We start from the raw sequence: 19,127 nt of genomic DNA on the forward strand, positions 1-19,127 counted from the left end.
TATCTGTAACAGATATGTACAGAGGATAACAAAGTGCCAGTAAAAGGCAAAGGGTGCCGTTAGAATTTGCTTTTCACTTAACATTTTTCAGCCCGCAACATTGCATTTTCAGGAGGTAGGAGTGGTGGTGGCCGCAGAATTGAAAACTCAAGCTCACAGGGATGCTGAATTCTCAAAAACAGACTTGGATCATTAAAAAACATGGTTCCTGGTCTGAAATGACTTTAATGCATGCACAATATACACTGCTACGTCGTGTATCATTTTAAAGCTTATAACCTGTAGAATAATATTTGTTTTACATTTCTATGTCAATTGCACTCAAAAGGCAGCTTGCCCTTCAAGCTGTTGAGTTGACACAGTGTTTTGAAGCATGCACTGTGTTTGTCAGGACTTTGATATCAATCCTTTTACAGGTCAGCTTATGCTTTACTAGGAAAGCAGGAGAAGTCTCTAGATATACTGTCGCACACTGGAAACATGGATGTCCAGATAAATAGAGCATGCATTCTATATCACAGTGGCACTAGAACAAACACTTTTTAAAAATTAAACTTAGTAAGAACTGCTGCTGCTTCATGTGGTGCACTGATTGCTGTTTGAGAAAAGCCCGAGAGACAATGTATAAATGTGGCATACGGACATACATATGACTAGATATCCTCATCAGTCCCTTATCTATTTAAAATAGATGTTGGTATTTTATTATAAACCATACATGCAGTAGGCTTTTTGGTGCTGGGACCTAGAATGCATTGTTACGATTAAAATGTGAAGGCAGTATGCATTCTTGTACCCATAACTAAAAAAAAAAAAAAAACACTACTTAATAAATCAATGGTTATGTAATAGCCTCGTTACCAGAGATGTGCATCCACTGTGGAGGATAATATAGAAGTGCACTAAAGGCAAATAACAACAAAAAATAAATAAAAAGCTGTTTTCATACATCACAGCAATAGCCACTAATGGGATGACGCAGTTCAGTTATGGTAATGTGGCTTCGGATGTTTGCAGTGTTTAAGCTTCAGAGTGTTTAATTACAAAATACAACATTAACTGGAGTTATGCCTTATAGTGGAAAACTGTTGCCCTTACTGTTGAAAAAAGTGCTATATATATATATATATATATATATATATATATATATATATATATATATATATATATATATATATATATTATATATCTATGTGTGTATGACATGCAGCTTTTTTTCTTACATTAGAATTGTAATGATTCAAAATGTGTTCTTTTTGTTAAAGTTCTGATACAACCTTTGAATGTAAACATTAATCTCTCTTTCCTACTTTCACCTGAAGAAGAGACCTTTGAGGTCCTGAAAGCTTGTGAATAATTATTATTTAGGTTAGTCCAATAACAGGTATCACTTCTCCTTCTCTTTGTCTATCATCTCTGGACTAATGCGGCTACGATTTCATCTATCTACAAACTATCTTAGAAATACTGGGCAAAAGTTTAGAGTAAGTCATTACTAATGGGACTCCCTTGACCTTTTTATCTCTATTTTTATAATCTAGAAGATCATCTCTTTTTAGTTTACCCACTTTTCTTAACTCTGTCTCTGTAACACTATGTAACACAATTTTTGTTCCTGGGTAGTAAGTGTTATTTCCTAATTGCTTATGCCTCAAAAGTATAGAAAATGGCTGTTATTCCCCACAAACTTTGCTTTTGTGACCAGGACAGTGATATTTTGAAATTTACCTATTTCCAATGAGAAAACGGGCGAATGTGTCTTTTCGTTCACATAAAGTCAGAAAAAAACAACATATGAATCCAAATTAACATGTATTTATATTAAAGTAATACAAAAATGACTACAAATGATTTAGAAGTGAGTAGTTTTTTTAGATTTACGATTATACTGTAAATCACTTTCACGAATCAGCCCCCAAATGTAGTCTCTCATCATGTTCTCGTTATACTGTCCTTGGTATCGGCGTTCAAAGTCCAGTATATCCTGGTGGAAGCGCTCACCTTGCTCCTCAGAGTACGCTCCCATGTTCTCCTTGAATTTGTCAAGATGAGCATCAAGGATATGGACTTTGAGGGACATCCTACAGCCCATTGTGCCATAGTTCTTCATCAGAGTCTCAACCAGCTCCACATAGTTTTCGGCCTTGTGATTGCCCAGGAAGCCCCGAACCACTGTGACAAAGCTGTTCCAAGCTGTTTTCTCCTTACTAGTGAGCTTCTTGGGGAATTCACTGCACTCCAGAATCTTCTTTATCTGTGGTCCGACGAAGACACCGGCTTTGACCTTTGCCTCAGACAGCTTAGGGGAGAAGTCTTGAAGGTACTTGAAGGCTGCCGACTCCTTATCTAGAGCTCTGACAAATTGTTTGATAAGGCCCAATTTGATGTGCAGTGGTGGCATCAGCACCTTCCGGGGGTCCACCAGTGGCTCCCACTTGACGTTGTTCCTCCCCACAGAGAACTCGGTCCACTGTGGCCAGTCCCGCCTGTGGTAGTGCGCCTTGGTGTCCCTGCTGTCCCAAAGGCAAAGATAGCAGGGAAACTTGGAAAAACCACCTTGGAGACCCATCAGGAATGCCACAATTTTGAAGTCTCCTATGACCTCCCAGCCGTACTCATCATACTTCAAGGCGTCCAGCAAAGTCTTGATGCTGTTGTAATCCTCTTTGACGTGCACCGAGTGAGCCAGGGGAAGAGACGGGTACTTGTTACCATTATGAAGCAGCACGGCTTTGAGGCTTCTGGATGAGCTGTCAATGAAGAGGCACCACTCATTCTGGTTACAGGCGATTCCGATTGCCTCGAACAGACTGGTCACATTGTGGCAGAAGCAGAGCCCATCTTGACGGGTGAAGGAGCTGGAAAAAGGTTGGTGACGCTTCCCCTGATCTGCGACTTGCACACTTTCATCCAATAAGTTCCACTGCTTGAGCCTAGACATCAAAAGCTCGGCATTGGACTTAGTGAGACCAAGATCTCTAATCAAGTCGATGAGGTCTTTTTGGTTGGGGTAGTATGGGTTTCTCTCCTCAGCTCCACCTCCGAAATTGTCATCTGGATCTACAACGTCTTCCTCGCTCTCTGACTTGCTGCTCTCTTCTAAAGATGGCTGCTCTCTCTCCGGAGGAGTGGGTACGGGGAGCTCATGGCAGTGTGGCACCGGGGCGATGGATGAAGGAAGGTCCGGATACGTGATAGCAGGTGCATTCTTGCCAGTCTGACGTTTGGAAGGGTCCACCATGCAGAAGTAGCAGTTGCTTGAGTGGTCAGTGGGTTCCCGCCAAATTCTTGGGATAGCGAACTTCATGGCTCTCTTTTCCCCTCTGTACCATCCTACAAAAATACATTTATTTCACCCATGACTAATGTGTAAGAGATTCTCGCATTTTTAAATTAAAACATTTTAAAATTAAAAACTTTTACAATTTTAAAAATTTTAACAAATTTTATAACATAAAATTCCGAGCAACAATTGTCCATCTTACCTTCCAGAGTTTTTCTCCAGTGCTCGCAGATGAAATGAGGGGCCCAGGGTTTGTCTTGATCCCCGACAGGCATGCTGAAATATGCCTTGTAGGCCTCACACATCTTAGCAGATGCTTCCACTGAGTACTTTCTCGCTCTTGTCTTGATAAATTGGCCGCAGACATAGCAAAATAAGTCTGCCGGATTCTTGCAGCCTCTTGATGCCATCTCTTTAAAATGCAGATATGTGTCAACTTAGGCAGCTGGAACTAAACTGAACTGGTGGGCTTAAGGCCCCTGTATTTATACTACTATTTATATTACTGGAAAGTTCTAGAAGTTACTCCAAGTTTACTCAGCACTGAATCTATCTGGAATGTTCTCGGAAATAGGTAAATTTCAAAATATCACTGTCCTGGTCACAAAAGCAAAGTCTGTGGGGAATAATAGCCATTTTCTATACTTTTGAGGCATAAGCAATTAGGAAATAACACTTACTACCCAGGAACAAAAAAAAATAAAATTTGTTACACAGTGTAATTCTTTCTTTGTATCCGCTAAGATTTGTTTTTAATATATTTCTTTGTTTTACATAGGCACTTTCTTTAGAGCATATTCTTCTCTGATGTAAATAGTTCCACAGTACTCTGCAACACTTTAGGTAGAGATGCATTGTCCTTCCTCCCTGCAGTCAAAACTCACCTGCTCTGACCCCCCGGTACTGGGGTGTGGCAAAGAAATCACACTGAGACACCACAATGGCAGAGATGCCGAGCACACAGATGACCATCAGGTAGATGACGCAGGGCTGTGGGGAGCAGTAGAAGGAGTAATAGAGCCAAGGAACAAAGCTCCCCACGATCAGGAAAGCGATGCCCGAGTAGTCTAGTCTGGAAAACAAGTTTTACAAAGTTAGAGAGTAACACTGAGCTACAGCTTATTCTTTAATGATTATAGTACAGTTTCAATTGTATAAACATTAAAATCAAAAGATATACATTGTAAAAATAAACATTGGACAAGATATCTACAAACAATGTGACTGTATGTTATAAAGTAAGGAAACTGATAAAGGATTCTCTTTAGCTCTTTGTGTTGTTACAATGGGAAACAATTTCTAACAGAAATCACCCAGGGGTGGACACAACACCTAAACCTGGTGTCATAAAAAGGGGACAAACTTTTTTTCACCGTTAAAAACATTGACAAAGACTACTAGTGAGAAGTCTCTTTCTTATTACACATATCCTACCACTGAATGAAGGATATGAAGTCATATAATGATTGAAATTTTCCTTGCTATGAATGATGGCAGTTTTAAGCAGCTTGTGGAATAACAAAAAAGTCTTCCGCTTCTACTACCCCTGGGGATTTTTCCATAATCATACTGCTCATACATGTGTCTCTCCAATTACCAAAGTTTCTGCTATAAATGTACATTTCTTTTTCTTCCCAAAACAGCAGCCAAAAGTGAACTTTGGGGGGGGGGGGGGGGTTTGCCATTTATCAGGAAGTATGTTCCAAAATACTTACTTGGAAAAGACACGAGAGACCCCTTCTGAGTGGCAGTACACTGTGTGGAAGAGCCAGGAGAAGGACAGGCAAAGGATGGCCCCCAGAAAGAACATGCCGATCACCACCTTCTCCTGGACGGGCGCCACAAAGGACATGTTGGGCCGGAACATGTAGAAGATGCCGAGACACAAGAAGAACAGGCAACCTGGTGACGGGGGAGATGAGGGCTTAATACAACATGTCACACATTCTGGTAGCATCATTATCAATTATAGGTAAACTACCTCCAAAGGTAATCTGAACTCTCAAAATAGTAACAATATCAGAGCTGTCCAACCTTTCTGGCTAAAAGAGCCATTCTGTTTACAAAAGTGATTTTGCCACTAAAAAAAAAATCTTCTTGTTTACACACATCAATTTTGCTACAATTTGACTGCATTACTAGCCACGTTAACTGTCTTGTGCAGAACTCTACTCCCATTTCACAAAAAGTAGACTGCTATACTTTCTGTAGGGGTGTTATCTCTGGAATGAGCTGTGCTGTCAATGTCAGCTTAGGGCAATAATAAACAAAAAAACCTGCACCCAATTTCACCATAAATTACAATTGCGATACACTCGATAAACAGGTACATTGTAACTGCATTTGTAGTTTGATCAAACTGACAAAATTCACTATAAATAAAATAGTCCTTGCCAGTAACTTACCATTTGGTTACATTGCTGTCAGCAGACTGTTGCTGAAAGTTTTGATCTGTGTGAACGTGCCTCTACTAACTGTTTAATTAATGCTTTGTGCATGAGGAATGCCTGTTTTTTTTTTTAAATGAACTCCTCTGTGTGAGACTGCCTGCTTCAAACTACTGTTCAATAGACTGTTTAACTTGAGGCATGAATACAGGCTTCAACCTAAGACTACAGATTGCCCTTGCAGTCTTGTCAAACAAACATTTAAATGGGAAACTTCAAGAAAGCCATACTGTGGAGCACAAATAGCCATTGTACAACCAGGAACTTTAACCCTTTGATGTCCTATGTCGGACCAGGTCCAACATTACAATTTTCCCTTTCCAGTCCGATGTCGGAACCTGTCCGACATCATCAAAAAGACACAGGTTTCTAGTCATTTTTTCTCTGGAAAAAGCAGAGAAAACCTTTCAATCCTAGACCATATAGGAGCCGAGAGAAGCTGAAAAAAAAAAAGGGCATATCTGGGCATTACACATAGCCCGTGCACCACAGAGATAACATGGACACAAACAAAGAAGATAGCTGCTTCCACATCCAGCGCTCAAAGAATATCACGGACATTTGCAGAGATTTTTGAGATGTTATAGTAATAAAATAATGACTTGGATCACACTATTGAGGAGTTTTGATGAAACGAGGTTTTCAGCTTGTACAATCGAATATATCTAGGCTTGCTACTATTCGACAAGGCAAGTCAGGTGAGTTCTTCTTGTTTGTTTTTGTTTTTTTTTTCTATTAAATGCTGGATATAAGCAATTGTCAAGAAACCATTTTTCTGGGACCTTACATATCAGGATCTGTGTATGCTACCTGTCCAAAAAATAAATAAATAAAAATAAAAAAAATAAAAAAACACAACATTGAGGGTGTGTGTGTGGTTGCAATGCATTTCTCTGATTGCAACTAGATACCTCAAGTGAAACTTACGTTTATTACCATAACGTTATTACAGGTACTCTACAGATTGTTCATAACTGTAGCTAGCTTTAAGTTACTGTACATACAGTACAATATAAAGCAGTCATCTTCAAAGAGGTGTGCCTCTGACTGAATACTGACAGTAGTATTGGAACTAAAACAATTACAATCTACTTGTGCTCTCAATTTCTGCTTTTTGTAGCATTTTATACATCTTTATTCCATATTTTCTTCAACTGTTTTAAATAATGTACATCCTAAAACCTATTTAAAAAAAATACATGTGACTTGACCAAAGAACTTGAGTCCCACTAGTAGAGGTACCACTTGGCATGCTTGTGGTGATGTAGCATCATAGCAAATGGTTTAGTAATGAGGACACAAAAAAGTTAAGTTGGCAGCTGGTTAATTTTGTTTTGGCTGAGTCTTTGCAACCTTGTTTTGTGAACAACAGGTCACCAAAGAAATGCAGCTGGCTTCTCAACACGATCAACCTGTACACCAGGTTTCCTGGAATTGTAAAGAGGTGGCCTTGTGTTGATTATGGAGTGATCTGATGACACAATGAACATCATAGAGCCATAGAGAAAATTAAACCCATATTGCCTCCAAGACAAGAAAGTGCAGTTGCAAGTGTCATTTATGGTTAATTCAAGACAAACAGGAATTGCACCAGTTCAACAATACTTGTAAACCAATCTTTAAAAAAAGTGTAATTGGAGCTGAAAAAGTAAAATGGTACTACTTAGACCACAGGTTGTTTTCAATATATCGTTTGTTAGCTATCTGTGAAACTTGTAGGGCGTTCCTGAATTCCAATGCAAACAGACTAGACACTAGAGACATTTTTATTTACACATACAGTGCCATGAAAAAAGTATTTGCCCCCTATCTGATTTTCTGCATTTTTGCATATTTTTGACACTGAATGTTATCAGATTTTCAACCAAAATCTAATATTAGATAAAAGGGGCATTGAGTGAACAAATAACACAACATTTTGATACTTATTTCGTTTATTTATTAAAGTTATGCAACACCCAATGCCTGTGTGAAAAAGTAAATCACCCCATTAACTGGTTACGCCACCATTAGCAGCAATAACTGCAACCAAATGCCTCCTGTAGTTACTGATTAGTCTCTCACAGCAATGGGGCTTATGTCTGGACTTTGACTAGGCCATTCCAAAACTTTAAATTTCATGTTCTCTAACCATTCTCATGTAGACTTGCTTGTGTGTTTCGGATCATTGTTTTGCTGCATGACCCAGCTGCGCTTCAGCTTCAGCTCACAGACGGATGGCCTGACATTCTCCTGTAGAATTCTCGGATTCTCTGATGGTTCCTTCAATGATGGCAAGTCAACCGGGTCCTTATGCAGCAAAGCATCCACAAATCATGACACTACCACTACCATGCTTGAATGTTGGTATGAGGTTCTTACTGTGGAATGCAGTTTTTGGTTTTTGCCAGACATAACGGGGCCCATGTTGGCCAAAAAGATCCACTTTTGACTCATCTGTCCATAGAACATTGTTCCAGAACTCCTGATGATCAACCAGGTGCTTTTTGGAAAACTTGAGACGAGCATTCATGTTCTTCTTAGTGAGCAGTGGTTTCCGCCTTGCTACTCTGCCATAAATCCCATTTTTGCCCAGTGTCTTTCTGATGGTGGAGTCATGAACACTGACCTTAGCCGAGGAGAGAGAGGCCTGCAGATCCCTGGATGTTGTTCTAGGGTTCTTTGTGACTTCCTGGACGATTTTACGCCTTTGCTCTTGGAGAGATTTTGGCAGGACGGCCACTCCTGGGAAGATTCACTACTGTCCCAAACTTTCTTCATTTGGACAATATGGCTCTGACTGTGCTTTGGTGGAGCCCCAGAGCCTTAGAAATGGCTTTGTAACCCTTTCCAGACTGATAGACATCAACAACTTTTTTCCGGAGGTCTTCAGGAATGTCTTTTGATCGTGGCATGATGTGCCTCTAGAACCTGTGTTCTGACAACTTCACTCTGATGGTCAGGGCCAAAGTCAGTCAGAATTATATTGGGCAGGGCTGGCCCAAATCAGGCCTGATTGTTAACCAAAGTATTCACACAGCTGACCCTAACCTACCTTTAATTTGGTTGAGTTAACTAGGGGGCAATAACTTTTTCACACCTGATTACCTTGCATACCAAACAAATGAAAGAAGCACCAAACTTGTGTCATTTTTTCTCTCAGACTCCCTCTATATAATATTACAACCCACAAAAAGATCTGACCAAATTCAATGAGAAAAATGTGCAAAAATGCAGAAAATCAGACAGGGGGCAAATACTTTTTCATGGCACTCTATTTATTCCCCAAAGGCTATGAGATCCATTCATTTCAAAGAGCTCCTTGGGGGTATTTTCAATAGAACACTCACTACCCAGATGTCACCTCCATCCTTATATTGCCTGACCTCAGAAAGTACATTAACATCCCCTTTTCTTGTTGATGCACATTTAAAATTACATGAAAAATATACCAAAATAAACAGATTTGAGACATACAAACACTTACTGAAAATAAAATGGACAGATTCATATAATTTTGGATCTTTCAAATAAAAAGAAAGGCTGAGGCAACATGATAACTGATCTCACCTTTTTTAAAAGTTTTTATTTAATACCTCCTGCCCCACAACCATCTCTTATATATGTTTCAGAAAAATACAGCTTTGTTTTCTTTTCCCAGTTATGCAGCAAGATTAAATTGCACTAATGTAATATAGTGCTGGTTAGCTCTATTACAGAAGACTGCTGGGGCATGAAGTCATGGGATTTTAATATTTATTTGTAAACAGGAATTTTAACCCTAGACACAGCTGTCACACCTTGTGGGTTCTTGCTGTTCTCCGGTTGAATCAATCATGACATCATCACTTCATTTCCTTCATTTTCATTTCCTGTTTGGTTCACCTTGTATTTCTTTATATTATAGATACCCTGTAACACTGTTGAAAATGGATAACATGTTTAAATTCTGCAATAGCATTCCTAACAAAATGTATGGTGTCATTTTACAGTATGTATTTTTCTGTGACAGCGTACTGGTGTATCAACGAAAATAAAGTGTACTAAAAGCACTGCACCTCCTCCAGATTTTAGTACTCCTGTTACTTATTAATAGTACTGCAGAACAGTCAGGGACAAACTAGTACAGTGGAGTAAAAAATATACACTTAAAATAGTCTCCGGCTATCCATTGACATGAATTAAAAAACAAAAAACAAACAAAAAAAACATTTTACAAACTTTTTGTGCTGTAATTCCACTAGACTATATACTGCAATAAGATTGCATTGGTCACACAGCAGAGAATGACCAATGTATTTGACTGAACATTTTTAACGGACAGAGTTGTAAACTCACACTAGTCAAGCACCCTGTCCTTTTTCACAGCTACCCTCAATTTCATAGATTAGTGAAATGATCAGGAGCCAGAAGTTGCGGAGCAGGTTTTACCTAGTAGATGTGTCCAGATGTTCCCGGTCTCTGTGTGGATTCTGAAGATGCTCCTGAAGCAGGCTCTGAAGGACGGCATGGGGGGCCGGTGACCGTGCTGAAGGTATTCGTTGTCCTTCAGCCAGTCAGGAAGCACATCGTGGGGTATGACCCGCCACCTTCCTTCCCAGACCTGGGTTTAGAGAGGGGGGACTAGCATTACAGAAGGAAAGCAAAGCTGCACTTCACTCTGGGGAGGGGACTTTACCAGATTTTGGAGAAGAAAACCTGTACCGGTTTGTTTTGTGGACATTAATAACAAAATCCTCTTTAGTGTGCATGGATTGTTCTAAAGACTGCTAACAGCTTGAGAAATATAAATATCTATTTATAAAGTAAATGTAGACCAGGCGCCGAGCCAAATCCTTATGTGGTTGATCACTGAGAAACAATTAGGCTGTTGTCATGTTGTCCATTAAGCCATGGAGGATGTTATAAACTCAACCATCCATTATCCCTGACAATATCCCAAAACAATCTGAGAACCAATTTCCTGTTCACAAATTACTTGAAAGCTGTTTTCTAATTTTATTTATTTAATTTTATTTCCACAATTGTAATGTTTGCCTTCCAATTTCTTGTTGACACGGAAAAAGATATATAAATGTTCTAAAAAGTAGTATGATGTACAGTGTTAATTTAACAGCTTTGAAAAAAATGGAGGAAGCTTTGGTGCAAACCAAGTACAAATTGAGACTATATTTTTACTTTGATTCAGGCGAAGCACATTCTGACCTGCTGCCCTATTTTGTATAAAGGCAAATTTTCAGAACAGAAAAAAAAAAAAAAAAAAAAAAAAAAAAACGCACCACAACAACATTATTCACAGTATAAAACTACTCAGAATAGCAAACTGATTGCACCTAGCTGCAGCCAAGTTATAGTATATGATTAAGGGCTACAGAAATGCAAACTAAAACATATAGCAATACATGTAAACTAAAAACTGTTTTGACGCCAAAAGTTGTTACATATTGTGGAACAATAACTTTCTGACGACAGAACAGTATGCCAACCACAGTTCCTCATATCAATATTACATTTCCTGTTTTACAGCAAGAGCTCAAAAAAAAATTTATCGATAAAAGGTTACCTGCAACAGGGAAGAAGTACACTTAGAATTTTTTTTTTTTTTTTATATAAATCATCCCATCTTTCAGAGGTTTGTGAGACCTGCAAACTGTGCTACGTTGCACTTAACAATTTGATCCACTTCAGCTGGAATGACCCACAAGGAAGTATCAGTTAGTAATGTGTTTGCATGACAACCCAAGTGGAACAAACAACTTCAGCACAATAAAACCTCAGGAACTACTGTACACACTCAAGTCATTTCCAGTCTACAGTATTTTGAGAGAAATTGATTTCAGTACCACCAGCCCTTGAAGGGTTAAATCCCTGGTTAACGAATTTACTGATATAAGTATCAGCTTGTTTGATCTATCAGCCTAGCAAACAACAAAGGCTTGGTTATGGAGTTAAGGTTACAGTGGATGAAGGGCACACAATAAAAAAAGTCACCCTTAGTGGGAATTTGGTGTGAAGAAAGATAGCACTTGAGTGTGGCTATATAAATATGAAACGGATTACACATCATGCCTTTAAGGCAGTTTATTTATTTAAGTGATACCTAAAAGAGAGCACCGAGTATGAAGTACAAAATAAAGACGGAGTTGTGTCTCCTAGTTATAGCTATTATGGTGCCAGTACAAGTGCTTTGGGCTTTCACTTTTGAAGTCATGTATTTAAATAATGAACAGTTATGTACTGCTTCTTGAGTCTAAATTCCCAAGGTTATTCAGTTTCAGGCTTTGTGACAGTTGTAATTGAAACAGCACTGTGTTCTGTTCTCAGGATAACAGGATTTGTAATCCCAAAGAAACTGAATAGCTGAGTGATTCCACGTGTCATAGAGTTTGATAAATTCTAATTTGCTAAGCACTAAGCACTTATTATAGGGTTATAGCATGGCGCACATCTGTGTTTGTGGGTAATATCGGCACAAGCACAAGTGAGGCTAAAAATCCCAGACACTGACGCTTGCAGTCCTGTAACTCCATAAACTGCTTTATGATTAATATAAAAGTAAAACAAAAAAAAAAAACCAGCTAGATTTGTTTTTAATTATTACCAACCTTTAATTACTCCACTGTAATTGTCATTGAAAGAGAGGGAAAAGGTTGATGAACAGAATACTGTTAAATGACTGAGCTGATGGTGGATTGTGATGAATGGACTTTGCAGTTGATGGAATGTTGACAGCTGACTCAGGTAAGATTTTTTAAAGCAGGTAAAATCAACCATGCGGATCTGGAGAATACAGCATAGTAAAAACAAAGTGGAATGGCTGATGTCAGGAATAGGGTTTCTCTGTAATGTGTTGTGGAATACAGAAGGCAAAAGTTTAATAAAGGTTAAATGTGTCCCAGAACACTGTTCTACATTCCTTTTGTGTTCACATTGGCACTTTATTATCAAATTGCCCTTTACGAGGCACAGTGCTGAAGTAAACAAAGCCCAGTGTAAAACACTGATCAAGGTTGTTAATATTCAAAGTGCCAAGGACATTTATTCAGAACTAGAGGGCATACATTTCAAAAGATATACCCCAGTCCTCCATGTTAATATTACTAAATGAGAAAGAGCTAACTTGAATGCTTGAGAGTCCTCTAAAATTATATGTGTTTGGTTAGTAGGAAATTGAGACCTGAAGGACAGGTGGGGGGAGCATCCAAGAAATATAAAAAGACACTTCTTGGAATATCTATTTAAAAGTATAAAATCAAGGCTATATAGACATTTTTACAGCACAAGGCTGTACAGCAGTACAGATTATGTTTCACTTCAATGTTATGCTGCTGCAGCAAAAAAAAAAAAAAAAAGGTACGACATTGAACATAAGACCACCTCCACTACACTTTCATAAGTACTTCACTAGTTCTTTATAGTTCTACAGAGAACTGCCTTTTTTCCTTCCGTTTTCAAATATGAACAGCAGGACTCAATTTTCTTACAAAAATACATTAAATGAGCAGCTGGGTATAACATTTGAACAGCACTTCTGTAAAATAAAATAAATGTTTAAATTAACTATCTATTTAGATCCGCAACTGCTGTCCAGCAAAGTTGCTGAAAGAGAGGCATGTACACATGTAGGGAACTTCCATAAAGAAACAGGGTAATGTTTGCTTTGAAAGCATCCTGAAATAATTCAAAACTAGTCCTTCAACTTCCTTAATAAAATGGTCACAATAACTGCATTTGGTTTAAATGAAATACTAAGAGTCAGAAGATCTGCACTGAACGAATTAATCAATATCAATTTGAATTTTATTATAATTTACTTTAACTTTGAGAACTTTTAGAAAGAGCTGAAACTCCAAAGTAGATTTTGAGAGCCGTACTTTTTATAAAAATAAAAAAGTGAAACACTTCTATGATGCTGCCCTTTTACTTGATTCATTTTCCAATTCAACTGAAAATTGTGGAATTGACAGATTTACAGAGAACTGTGGATTCATCAGTCATTGCTTGTTTTCTTGACATTCCTGTCATTTCCTGTCATTCACTGAAAACCGACACAGTGCTCATAACATGTTTTTATAACACTTCTTACAAACCAAACATACTGGAATTGTAAAGTTAGCATTTCAAATGCATTGGTCTGAATGCAGCCGTCAACAATGTATTGTTATTCTTGAGGTCTATTCCAGTGTTTCCCAACCCTGTTCCAGGTGGCACATCGTGTCTGCTGGTTCTCGTTCCAACGCAGCACTCAAATGCTTAACTGAACCCTTCATTAAACTAATAAAGTGATTAACTGGGAATTTTCCCGTTATTTTCAAGCTCTTCGTTTCTTGATATGGTTCAATTAAGCAATTGAGCGCTGCGTTGGAACGAAAACCAGCAGACATGGTGTGCTGCCAGGAACAGGGTTTGGAAACAGTGGTTTATTCAACAATATATTAGAAGTTGTATTCTGCAATGGCATTTTGAATAAATGACAGTTGAATTAGAAATGTTTTAAGCAGAATAAGCAGTGAATTCATGTTTCAAATAAACCCCAATGGCTGATTCAGATAAACTACAGCAGATAACGGCAGCTCAAGAAGCTTATGGAAGCTGTAATGCGAGGGTAGGGGCTGTGTGGTCAGTGACACGCCTTCCCTTGCGGAAGCTGTAATGCGAGGGTAGGGGCTGTGTGGTCAGTGACACGCCTTCCCTTGCGGAAGCTGTAATGCGAGGGTAGGTGCTGTGTGGTCAGTGACACGCCTTCCCTTGTGGAAGCTGCAAAGCGAGGGTAGGGGCTGTGTGGTCAGTGACACGCCTTCCCTTGTGGAAGCTGTAATGCGAGGATAGGTGCTGTGTGGTCAGTGACACGCCTTCCCTTGTGGAAGTTGCAAAGCGAGGGTAGGGGCTGTGTGGTCAGTGACAGGCCTCACCTTGTGTACAAACTCCTCCATCTTCTCCATGGCATGGTGTGCCTGCAGTAACGGTGCCATTCCCATGAAGCCTTCATCTGGTGCCTTCTCTTCTTCCTCTTCCTCTTCCTCTACCTCTACCTCCTCTGTCTCCTGCCATGGCTCTTCAGACTCAATCTGTTCATCCTTTAAAAACAACATGGAGAAAGCATTTGCATCACCCTCAAAACTTGCATCACGTCTTGTTTTATCTCCAACAAGTAACTTTACAGAAATATAACCCAAGGTAAGTAAAATTTTAGTTTCATGTTCTTATTTTGAAAAAATAATTTTAAAATGTGCATATTCAAAAAGACATTCCATGACGGTTACTAAACAGGTCACAACAGTCACACACAATTGTCAGGCCCAGGGCTGAATGACCTAATTCATGTAAGGCACTAATTCATGTTAAAAAGACTGAGTGTTTGAAAGGTATTTTAGGAGGACAGATCCACTCGAACCATCACTGCTCTTCTCTGGCCCGAGGTGAGAACCTGTAGAATCCTGTGGTTACCCACATCAAATTAGAGGTGTTTTGATCAGTTTTATGCAGAAGAGTTGTTTATTTGGTCTAACAGCATCCTCAAAACTGGGTTTATCTTAAATATTCAAAACATTGGCAGTATTGATAAGAATAAAAAAAATGTCTTAAGGGTGAAATGTAAATGTTTGAACTACTCTACAGATTTTAATTTTGTATCATTTCATGGGAAACACCAATTCTGCTGATAAACAGACTTACTGTGAGTGTATTCCCATATTGATAGAAACACCTGTGAATGTGTGTTAAGCTCTAACTTTGATGAATGCAAGTATTTGTTGGGAGTAATATCACACAAAACCTTTGATTGCAGGGATATTGATCCCTTGAGCTCCACCAAGTTAACGCCCACAAAACACAAGATTCTTTATAACAGGCTACATGAAACTAATTAACATTGCATTGATCTTCCTGCCACATCCCCTATGGCTTTCTCCAACAGCGCAGGGGTTACACAACCAGCAAACTCCTACACTGCAGTGGAGTCCCTTCCATTATGACCTCATTAATTTCTGAACACCACCAGAATAGAGTAACTTTAATAAGAGACACCAAGGCAGACTATATACTGGCTGTCGTCTATCATGTTACAACACAGTGCTGTTAAGCAAAACTAATTAAGCAAGAGTAGCTTTCAAGTCCACAGCCTAGCAGTCAATTGATTCCAGTTAACTATGGTGCCATTATTGACATAATGACGGAACAGAACTGTGTAGGGGCATTTTTCAAGTACAGTTCTAGATGCAGATTCAGGATAACAAAAAACAAAATACTGCTACAAAATAGTTAACTTTTCTTGCATGATATCCACAATCAAACTTGAGCTAGAGGATTATAGACAATGACAGAATTAAAACAGTATCTCAAATTGTTAGGTTAATTATCTGGAAACCAAAATGACCACAACATTGCCATCATCTTACTGTAGAGCGCATGTTAAAATGAAGGGTGCCATTAGACAAAGAGTTTCTATGGCACTGAAAATATGAAATCAATCTCTAGAAACAGATTATGAGAAATAAGCAGCAGCAGAAAGATAATTTAAGTGTACTGGGATGTATCAATAGAGACAAAGAAGTTTATCATTACAAATGTACAATGCAGGGATGGAAAAAAGATTCCATAAAATACCCAGGGGCCTGAAATACGTGAAACCGCTTTGGAATGGGAATCATATTTCATGAATAAAATGAAACAACTATTATACCTGACATTGTGTCTGGGTCATAATTGGAAACCAGGCTTGTTAAATGATGTTTTAAATGACAAAACAATAACATCTTTCCAACTTGCCTTTGTTAAGCAACAAACAGGCTGAATGTGAACAAGAGGTGGTTGAATATGCTTCTAAGGCCCAGAAGCTCTGCAGCTAAGCTCACAGTAACCCTTAATACAGCTGGGGATAAAAACACCCAAACAAGTCTTCTTGATCTGTTGAAATTGCTGATTTGCTGCATTTAAAAACATATTTATCAGATTTTTGCAGTAATCATTCACGCAATTTATTAATGAGACTTATGTGAGTTCTCCTGAAAAACAGACTTTTTTAGAATCAATCATATCGGAGATGCACTGTAGGGGTTAAATGGTGTAGATGCGTAAAGCACTAGCCTTTCCTCCTAGTCCAACACTTTTGACACTGGGCACCTTACGTAAGCTGCAGTCTCAAAGACTGTACAGTCATGGACACTGAACCTCACTTATTAAAGAGTACGGGTTATCCCTCCAGGGCAGGCTTGAGGCTTGTTCAGGGTGTGGGGAAGCTTCAACACTGCTTGCCCTATGCCTTCTCTGTGGAACAACAGCTATGGTAGCACAAGGTTATTCATTGTTCAAAATTAGTCTCAAAAGTATAGAAAAAAAAGTTTTAAAAAAATCGCTTAATTAAAATAGCTCACTACAACAGGGCAATTTTACATGAGTGGGTCGTCACTGAATAACAAATGAGTCAGACACAGAGCAATGGGTGTTGACACACCGCATAGGGACACAGATTTAATAACACAGGTGCTGCCACTAGGGTACCAGCAATGGCAGCCCTAGTGTCACATTTAATAAAGAAAACAAAATAAAGCTGTCTCAGTGAGGCTAGTGCTTGCTGTGTGTGACAGAGACGTACCACTCCAGGAACCTACCTTACAAAACCCTCTCTATACTGATCATTGGGATCAAATCTCCTAAACTAACCTAGCCAAGTCCGGGCGTCCTCCCGGCGTCTCCGGCTTCTTCCGGTTGCCTCGGCTGGGCAATGCCTTCATGAGTAGCGTCTTGGAATGGAAATGCTTCTGCAGTTCTCTCCCCTGGAGCGGACGCTCTCCTTGGTGTAACACAAAGCAAGCTTTCGCTCAGCCCCCGTCTGTGCGGCCATGGCAATGCAGTGGCCTCAAGTTGTGGTGCAGACGGTTTTTTAAGCTACAAGCAGGCTCCCCAGGCACGCCCCTCCAGCCAATCAGGGTATCCCGATCAGCTCAGCCCGGGGTGATCCTTCCTGCTTACACGGCAGCGCAGATGAACCAGCAACAGGGTCCTCCCTGTCACACTCACAATTGGGAAAGATTCATTTATACCTTACTTTCACTTATTTTGTTTTCAGAAACAATGTGGAGAGGTGAACACTTACTATGTAACAAATATTATGTATAATCACTTAGATGACTGGTGAGGTATTCATGTAGGTGTGTGCAGGCTATTTGTTTGAGATAAAAACAGGTTACACCTAGCGCCATAAAAAATGCTGTTCCCATAATGACTAAAAGTTGACAAGTATTCCCACAGGGGGGTTTTGGAAAGGAATTATATTTAGCTATTTTTTGCTCCTGTTCCATGACCTATTTACTTTGTTCAATAACGATTTGCAATAAAGACAAAGCTTGATCAAATTCAGGCTAGCCTTCACAATGGCATACCCAATTACAGACTGTACAGAATTAAGTAAAAAAATAAATAAATAAATACATTTAAAAAAAAGGATTTTCATTAAAAAAACATGTACAAATGAATAAAGCTTTCCTGACAATTTGATTATCTTTTTTCTATATCCAAGTGTGACAAAAATGAATACAGACAGACACCATATTCCCTCATATTCTGATACTCGTCTTAGAAGGTTCCATCACAACTGGATAAACAGTTCTCCAGACATAGAGATTGCTAGCTGGAAAACTCTAAAGTGTGACATATGTACACACCACCAATAGACAGCCGTACGCCAGTACAGTACCTTAAGATAAGGAAGTACAACAGCCTCAAACAACTTTGGCTGCCCAGAGCAGAAGCGGTTTACCTGTTTAAACATACAGGGAACTTTTCTAACAGAAAGCCATTGTGAGAAACCTTGTTTGCATTATACACAACCACATTATTGTGTTGGAGACGACATGTGTTCCACATTGTAGAAGACTTGAGATCTGATTAAATCCACTCCCTAATGCAGCTTGCCTTGGATGTTTCCCCTTTCTCATGCCTCGTCCCTGGGCAAGGTCTGGCATGCATCTCACTTTTTCCGAGCCCTCAGTACGGCTGTGTTAAGGATTGCTCAACACTCCCTCATTTAGACTGGAACAGTATCACACCACCCAATCCTTACTTGTTATATGTAACAACCAAGCACACCCCCAACGGGAAGACAGCCATCTTCTCAGATATCCATTACTGATAAATTTGAAATGCAAAAGTACGCAGACAGGGAGCACAGCTGTTTGGGAGTTAAAGTTCCACCTTTTTATTTTATTTATGAAGGTGTTGGGAGGACCCTTCTTTCAAATGTAATTTTTCTTATCTTCTCAAAAAACGTATAACATAACACTATACAATACAACGTCACATATCCGCCACCCTGTGGACTGGGCTATAGCCAGATATGTGAAAAAGTCGGATTTGCGAACACCTACAGAAGCATTTACACATCCATAAATAGGGTACAAATCAACAAGCAAACTGCTTTA

At 39.1% G+C, this 19,127-nt stretch overlaps 1 protein-coding gene across 1 annotated transcript in view; it reads right to left on the reverse strand.

Moving 5' to 3' along the window:
* LOC121318593 (adiponectin receptor protein 2-like) overlaps positions 1–19,127 on the reverse strand; it is a gene marked incomplete at its 5' end in the record, with an annotated part of 41,412 nt that overhangs the window by 6,288 nt on the left and 15,997 nt on the right. The window contains 4 exons of the mRNA XM_041255438.1: positions 4,168–4,355; positions 4,999–5,185; positions 10,141–10,312; positions 14,622–14,786. Coding sequence (XP_041111372.1) covers positions 4,168–4,355; positions 4,999–5,185; positions 10,141–10,312; positions 14,622–14,786 — 712 coding nt within the window. The remainder of the gene's footprint in view (positions 1–4,167; positions 4,356–4,998; positions 5,186–10,140; positions 10,313–14,621; positions 14,787–19,127) is intronic.

This window comes from Polyodon spathula, chromosome 7, assembly GCF_017654505.1.
Source record: "Polyodon spathula isolate WHYD16114869_AA chromosome 7, ASM1765450v1, whole genome shotgun sequence".
Taxonomy (NCBI): domain Eukaryota; kingdom Metazoa; phylum Chordata; class Actinopteri; order Acipenseriformes; family Polyodontidae; genus Polyodon; species Polyodon spathula.